Below are 8,283 nucleotides of genomic sequence, written 5' to 3'. Positions count from 1 at the left end.
TCAGTCTTTGCTTCACCACAGACGCAACTTGAAAAACGCTTCGCTTTCCTCGCTTTGCGCCAAAATTCCCAGAATCAGCACGTTTCAAACCTACAAACGGCGGCTTTTGGCTGAATTAGCTCCTTTCAAGCCCAACAAAGCCTCTATTTGTGATTCCCATTCCCCTCACACTCTCAATCTGCATAATTACAACCCTGACACCACCAGGCTCTAATTACACGGCTCACGAGAGGCGCGGCGCCCTGGGCCGGATCCAGCCCGCGGGCGGGGCGAGACGCGGTGGGGTTCAGTGGGGGGAAGGCACCTTTCTTTAAACACCCGGGGCTCCCCTCAGAGGTGCTCCCCGCCGCCCTTCCCCGGGGCTGGATGGCGGGGGCGCCGGGCGGCTCTTTGTTTCTGCCGAGTGCGTGTGCGCGTCGCTCGGGCTGCCGGAGTGGGAGGGGATCCGGCCCGCGCTGCCGTTAACGGGAGGCGCAGGAGCGGGGCCGGCGGGGCGGCAGGCACAGCGGCGCAGGGCCGGACCCTAGCGCTGCGAGCGGCGCTCCCCGGCGCTCCCGCCTCCCCCGGGAGCCGGGCGCTGCCCTCCGGCGGCGCGGCGGAGCAGGTGCCGGCGGCGGCAGCGGGCCGGCAGGATGGAGGCTGCCTTGCTGAAGCCCGCGATGATGGCGGAGGTGAAGGGGAGCGGTGCCGGCTCTGCCGTCAGCGCCGAGCTGGAGGTGAAGAAGCTGCAGGAGCTGGTGCGGAAGCTGGAGAAGCAGAACGAGCAGCTCCGGAGCCGCGCCGCCGCCGCCGCGGTGGCCACCGGCCCGCCCAGCCCGCACCTGCTGCTGGCCCCGCCGCCGGCCCCGGGCGGGCTGCGCCCCGCCAGCCCCCCAGCCGCGGGCCCGCCGTGCCTGCCCAGCCCGGTGCCCACCCTGCTGTGCCCGCCGGAGCCCCTCGCCTACTTCACACCCTCTCCCGGGCCGCCGGCCGCTGGCGGCGGGCAGGAAGGCGGCGGCGGCGGCCCGGGGGCGGCGGCCACGGTGCTGGATGAGGTGGCGGTGCTGGAGCTGGAGGACGGCTGCGGAGAGGACGAGGATACATGGTACGTGCGGCTCGGCCCTGCCCTGCTCCTCGGTCCGGCCCGGCTGTGCCCCCCGGCCGGGCCTCCTGTAGCGGTCTCCCGGCTCTGATTAGTATTAGCCCCCAAATCCACTTGATCTCCCTGCTTAGACTGAAATCTGCTTCCCCCCCCACCCCCCTTTTTTTTTTTTTCCTCCTCTCCATCCCCATTCCAAACCGTGCCGCCCTGCCGAGGGAAGGGACTGCTCAGGTCGGGGCTTCATCGCCCGGCTGGCCCGGGGCGTCGCGCCCTCCGTGGGGAGCAGAGCTCGCTTTCCGCCCCGAGGAACATCGTACAGATCTCAGCCTAGTTTCAGCCTCGTGTTTACATAAGGAATTAAAAATAGCGGAATTTCGTTCCGGAAAAGCCTTGATCTGAGCAGCGCTGCCTCCTCATCCCAAAAATCTCTGCCAAATTGTCTCTCATCTTCAGGGATTTGGGAGGGCTTTTGTCTTTTAGATGTTGATCTGAATTGTGTGTTTTACGCGGACATGCAGCTCCAAAAGGCACGGCAGGGTGCTAGTAAATGGAATAAATCGGAAATGGATAGCGAATGAATAAAGCGAAAAGTAAAATCGACCTGGACGAATCCCTTAAAAACAAACAGAAGGGGAGATTGCCAGGTAGAGATACAAGTAGATCAGTAAAGCTAGTGCCTCAAAACCTGTTTTTAGCAACGTGGGCGGACATCGTAGGGACAGTGCTGGAATACTATCTTGGCAGTGTAATCATGTGGAACGTCACTGATCCTGAATTGTTTTGAAATGGCAATATATAGATCTTTATTTTAATAACAGGTTGAGAGTACGTGTGTAAGCTTCCATGTAGCTTTCTTTCTTATGAGGTTAGTTTTTCAAGCTAAAGCTAATGTCAGATAAGAATAAAATGCAGTATAAAGAAGCTGAGATGTGTTCAAACGTTCTTAATTTTGGTAGAAAATTAATTGTTCAAAAATTAATCTAAATGTCAGAAATATTTCTGATTGTTGTATGTGCTTCATGGTGCACAATACTGTGTTTCTGAAAATGGCTTTTGAGAATCATGTACAAATCATGTGGAAATTTCTCTCAGCGTTGCTTCATTGTGCATGTGGTTGGTCTGTGCAGGGCTGGTTTGGGCTTAGCAGTCCAGACTTAAATCAAATTTTATATTGGTTCTGACTTCTAGCTTTCCCAGCATTAAGGAATATCAAATTTGTTTGATAATGTCTTGTTAAACAAAATGCTTTCCTTGTTTACATTTTAGGGTGGTAGTAAGTTGTCATTGCATTATGTGCTGTAGTGAGATTTCCAATTTGATTTCCTCCCTGGGAGCAATCCTAGATTTGGGTGCCAGAATGTACCTTTATGTCACACATCTGTGTGTCCACAGCAGAATTTTATGTCAGGGGTTTGTTAACAAATTTATTCCACTGAGAATGGGTTGTTTCAGCTGTTGAACGTTTCTAGTTCAAGGATAAATCTCTGTCATTGTCCATGAAAGGTCAGGCGTGTGATGCCAGTTGCTTGGGGCTTTTTTGTAATCTCAGTCTTTAAAGCAAACTGCTGTCTTGAAAGCCAAAGCCTTCAGTACATATCCTAGTTGTTGATTAGTAATTTTAGGCCTTAAGTACCTTTGGTTTTTTGTGTTTTGCTTGCGGTTTTTTTTTTGCTTTTTTGTTTTCACTTCAGTTACGAAAAACCCTGAAACCAGCCAACCCTGTGGAACTGCAGACAAGTCAAACTACTTTGTAGTGTTCAGCTTTTTACAGGAAGGTCTGATCATCAGTCAGATGTTCAGCTTTTGAAGCACTTCTGCAGATTAACAGGAAACCTGAAAGCTTTTCTTCCATTCGTTTCTTGGTTTTCTCAGTATCCTTTTTTCAAATGTGTGGTCAGGCACTGCAGGAAGTCTGAGGAAATGAGTCCTCTCCTCAGAGCAATTCAGTAGTTGATCTTTGCTGGGATTGCCAAGAGAGAGATAGCAATCACAGTGAGGATTTTATTCCTTGTGAACTGGATAGACAGTGCTGATTGACTTCAAAGGCGAAAAAAATGTATGGACCAGACACTGGAGAAGGGGTGCTCTGGTGGGATGTGGGTAGCTCTTGAGCCAAAACTGTGAAGGTGGAAGGCTGCTGCTACCTGTTGGTGACCCCCTGAGCGGCAAAATCCTGTTTAGTTTTTGCAAAACTAAACTAAAAACAAAATTCTGTTTTTAGTTTAGTCTTGCCTTTCTTGCCCTTTTGTACAGGCCTGATCCCTTTACTGTCTGTGGAGTGTTTTTCTGTTGCCTTGAGAATCTGCCTCTGGGTGTCCCTAGCCCCCTGTCTCAGAGGTGGTCAGGCCAGGGATCTGTGAGTCAGAGTCTTGTCCAGCAGACAAGAATAGTTTGCTTCCTGGAAGATTTGCGCTCTCCCAGGTGAATCAGCATCTGTTGTGCCTGCTAATCTGCCAGGGCGACAGTAGCAACCCAGATCTCAGCCTCACGAATTCTCCCATGAAATCTGCTTTGAAACCTGGTTTCCTAATATGCAACTGATCAAGAGATGCCAGCTCTTGTCTGAGAATAATGTACTTACACTAGCTTTTTTTGCATATGTGCTTTTTTTTTTTCTGGTGTTGAATGTTGAAAATAGGTTTTCAGTGTTTCTCGTCAAATATTTTTTAATCATTACAAATATGACTTGGCCAAAATCTAGTTCATCTGGGTGAAGACAAAATGAGATACTGAAATTATCTAAATCACCAGTAAATATAGGGAGGAGCAAGAGCACCTTTGATGTGTGTACAGCACCTAATGCATTTGAACTTTGGGCAGTGCTGAAATTCAGACAATGGTAGTGATTAGACAGAAGATTTTAACATGAAATCTACTTGAACTTTGGTCGTGCCAGACCTGTAGAGTTGATATTTTGCCACCTGTTTTTCTGAGGAGGGAAGAAAGAAAACTAATGCAAACTGTTGTATTTCAGAATATATTGCTTTTTATTAGATATCCTTTTGCAGGGCTTTAGATGTTATAAATTATTAGTATCTAATAGGAAAGTGACCTTACAAAAGCCGACTTCACAGTATTGCATATCTTGCTCATACTTCTTTGTGTTTTGGTTAAGGTTGTACGTCTTGCCTACCAAGACTCGCACTCCACGAGAGAAATCACTGAGTCCTATGCAGTGGTGCAGACGTGTTCTGGATCATCCAACTCCTGAGATAGAAGCTGCAAAACGTTCCCTATGCTTTAGACTGGAACAAGGTAATCTAACTTTATTAATTTCGTTTAGGAGATTGGCATTTTTGGTCTGGTGTTTCACTCCTCTTGGATGTTTTCATAATTTAGCAGGCTTTACACACGGCAGACGTGCAGTTTCTCCATATGTATGCAAGTCTTCCTTCATTACATAAATGCTAACAAATGTTTGAATTTTTTTGGTTTTTTTCAAGTATTTGCCTCCTTTGTTACCCATTTTTTCTCCTGCAAAACTTGTTGTTCTAACTTGTCAGTTTTCATCCATAGCTTAAAATAGAGGACCTCCTGGCAAGGAAGTATTGATGCTAACTTTACTATTGGTATATCTGTCGAGGTTTGAAAAAGGGTGCTTTTCACTTTTTGTAGAGTCAGAATTATCATGGGGCTATAAACCTTGAAAGGCTACTTTGTCAACATCTAATGTAGTGTCAGAACTTTGTTAAGTATAGCACACACCAAGAAGAGCTGTAACTTGACTGTAGTGCTGTTTTGTTGGTCTCTCGGTAATCTCAGGTACTGAATCCATCTGGTGGCTGATCAGTGCTGGTGAACTTGTAGAGTTCTCTGTGTGATCCGACTTCTGTTTTAAATAAATACCAGACAGCAGTTTTCTTACTTTCTTACCATCTGGGGTCTCATTAAGACTGTATTAAGTGTTGTTGAAGAAAGTGATTAAGGGAGGGTGTTAAGGTTTATAACTCACTTGGAAAGAAGAAAACGAACAATACAGGAATGTGACAGAAGAAGGAATAAAGCTAATGACATCATGAACACGTGGCTGTATAAGTTAGCTACAGCTGTCATTAAGAGAAATGGAGCATGTTCCTGTATGCTTTGGAGGATATGGGTAGCTGTGGATAAGTCTTGCCTGATTTTGGACATTTAACTGAATCAAGCTCTGAAGGCATCAGTATCTTTGCATTGACTATAAAAGATGCTACAATGATTATTGATCTAGAAATACTTAGTTGAGCTTATTTGCCTCAAGTTCTGTGGGCCAAGCTGTGGTTCCTATATTGGTAATAATCCCATCTAGTTTTAGGGTCGACTTTGGCTTGTTAATTTGGTATCTGAGTATCAGATACCATACTCCGTAGGGTGAGCCGAGTATCATATTTGACTGTCAATGGAAGTTTTGTGTGTAGAGTCAGAGGCATCAGGGGAGCTGTTCAAGTTACAAGGTTTAGGTGTTGAGTGTAGAATTAATTTAATGTCTCTCTCAAGTCCACTGACAGCAATGGGTGCTTGGCACTCAGCCCCATGTGCTCGCCTGAAGATGCATCTGTGTGTGGTTGGGCATCCAGCAATGGAGTAGTATTTGGTGTAGAAGCTCTGTTTAGACTGCCCCACATAGGTAACTGGTATCCTTTGAGATGGCCTGTTATGCTGATTTCTATTCAGGACAGATGGAGACCTTTTAAAAATCCTGTGCTTTTTCTGTTCTTTAATGATACCTTGGCCTCCCCAAGGCATCTCAAGTGAGCAGGCACATGGAAGTATGGACAATTGAGTCAAGCCTGTAATGTCAGTGTAGAAACAAGCAAGGGGACTGCATGACCTGATTTTCCCCTTAAAAGGATTTATTAAATTGAATAGGCAATAAAAGTTTCAAATTAAAATTACTCTATGGTTGTCAGTTCAGTCTCTCTCTCTGCAGAAGTTGCAGCAAAATGACATATGTCACTGAGTTATGTTGACAGTGAGTTACTCTGATCCATATGCTCTGCTCATGGCAATTGGTTCATGAATTTCCTGAGCTCTGTAAAAAGTTTGAGAAATTGTGTGCCATAAATAAAACTTGTTATGGGAACAGTATGTTCAGGGAGGGAATAGACTTGTGCTTATACTGCAGCAATTCTTTGTTAAAATTGCTTTAATTAATAAGTCAGTTAAGACTTGATTAACACTCCTATTTCTAAGTATTTTCTTCTAGCACCTGTACCTTTATAAGTAACACATAATAAGCAGATGTCATCCTTCTTAGTCTTAAATTTTTAGGTGTTAGTTCCACCATATATATTTATTCCTTAGTTTTTCAACCAGATGTGAGACTTTTCTAAAAATCAAATTATTTGATTTCTGAAGTACAGAAAGCTTTCTGTAACCTGACTTTCCTATGTTTTGTTTTGCAGTGGACTTAATCAGTAACACACACTTATAAATACATACACATAATCCATCCAGATTTTATAAATGACTCACTAGCTATGACATTCTTCTTTTCTGGTACTAAAGTTTCAAACTTTGTACTTGGAATTGAATGGTGTTTTCCCCTTTTAGCCATATGCCTTGCAAGGGCATTTTCAGAGTATTTTGAAATCTAGTTGTGCCTCTTCTGCTTGGCTCTGAATCAATGGTTAACACTGAAGTACTTCAGAACTATTAAATGAGTAGTCAGAAAACATTTACAGTGTACCAGAGAGTGATTTCTTAAGTCGCTTATCGGTAGAATTTTCTTAGTTTATGGTGCATTAGCCAAAAATTAAACCAGTTTAGTTGTTACAGCTCTTTAGACTCCAGAGTGCACATGGAAATAAAAAGCAGTAAAAATTGATTTTTGACTGCAAAGTCAGCATATCTGGATAAGTTCATACAGAGAGAAGGGCAGTGAGCCAAGAAAAAATACAAATTTTGCCTTATTTTTGAGTTGTTATCTTACTAGGATTTTTAAGCCTGCCCTCACTTACTCCTGCCTGTGTGAATTTTTCTTACTGCATTAGGTCCTGATTTTTATAAAAGTTTTAATTTATTTTTAAATATCCCAGCATTAGGATATCTCATAACAAGGCTAAAAAGCTTGTGAGAGACTTTTGCCTAAGCAGTCCAAGGCAGTTAAATAGTCCAGCAGCTACTTGGTCTTTCAGGCCAGAAATTGAATGGTGGTATTTTCTTTTCACTTCGCTGCGGTCACCAGCCTGTTTCTTTCTAGTGAAAATGACTGTTTTGAGTATTTCATGGTGGAAGTTAAGAATTCATCTTGGCATAAATCCTTGAGGTTTATTATAAGCACAGAAGTGATCTCCAGCAGGTGGTTCTTCTGTGAACCACTGTGAGAACTTGGGCAAGCTTCTCAACATTCCTCTGGTCTACCACTAAGTAGGTAAAGCTTTTATAATATTTATAATGAACTAAGCTTATTACAAACCCTATTTCTGTGGATTAAGCATGCTAGCTTTAAGGAGGATGAAAGTTAAGTGTAACCTCCTATGATAAGATCTTTGCTTGGAATTGTTCCTGTTTTCTGTAAGCAGTTACAGTGTTGAGGTAACATTTGTTGTTTGTTTTAGTTGTTTTATCTCTGTTGGCTGGACTGGATCACATCTTTCTTTTTACTCTTTGTCAGTTACCTCCTGTTTGAAACCTTTCTGGTTTGTTATGCTTACGGTAGTTCCCTGTATATTATATAGTCTGTTAGCTCACTGGATTTTAATCCTGCTGTCTATTTTATTTTTTTAGGTTGATTGAAGTGAACAGGGTCACCTAACATTAATGGTGTGGTGGAGCCTCTTCTGTGTTTTCTTGGCAGTAATTGAAGATGCTGGGACATGCATTAAGTTCAGTGAGCAAAGAGATGTGACCTGTAAACTTCCTAGCTGATGTAGATGGGTATAACCCTCCTGAAACTGTTGAGATGGTAGTGACTGGTATCCTGGCTGAAGATACCCTGCCTAACTTCTGCAAAAATCTCTGAAGCAGGCGGGTGGATAAACTGAGGATTTAAGAGGCTTAGCAAGGAGTCAGTCTGGAGGATCTCAGCTTTTATACAGGGTCTCAAAGTGTAACTCATCCAGTTCAGCCTTCCAGATAGGAAGCTCCTCATTATTGGGCAACATGAAATACTGGGTAGATTCAGAATTTGGCTTAGATGAGTTCTTATTCAGAACTACCATTTCAGATGTTTAAGAACAGTAGGCAGCTGAAGTCTGTAGGTTTTGCAGTTGGCTGCAGTAGTT

General features: G+C 44.2%; 1 protein-coding gene across 2 annotated transcripts in view; it reads left to right on the top strand.

The window, feature by feature from the left end:
* Window positions 1-291: 291 nt before the first annotated feature.
* SLAIN1 (SLAIN motif family member 1) overlaps window positions 292-8,283 on the top strand; it is a 51,313-nt gene continuing 43,321 nt past the window's right edge. The window contains exons 1-2 of one of the 2 annotated variants that reach the window (XM_015640391.3): window positions 292-1,084; window positions 4,197-4,336. In XM_015640391.3, the coding sequence (XP_015495877.1) occupies window positions 633-1,084; window positions 4,197-4,336 (592 nt within the window). In that variant the 5' untranslated portion in view covers window positions 292-632. The remainder of the gene's footprint in view (window positions 1,085-4,196; window positions 4,337-8,283) is intronic. The other variant, XM_015640401.1, reaches the window with a different exon arrangement.

This window comes from Parus major, chromosome 1 (genome assembly GCF_001522545.3).
Source record: "Parus major isolate Abel chromosome 1, Parus_major1.1, whole genome shotgun sequence".
In the NCBI taxonomy this organism is placed as follows: domain Eukaryota; kingdom Metazoa; phylum Chordata; class Aves; order Passeriformes; family Paridae; genus Parus; species Parus major.
Note: the sequence above shows the minus strand (reverse complement) of the source record. Positions and strands in the feature narration are given on the sequence as shown.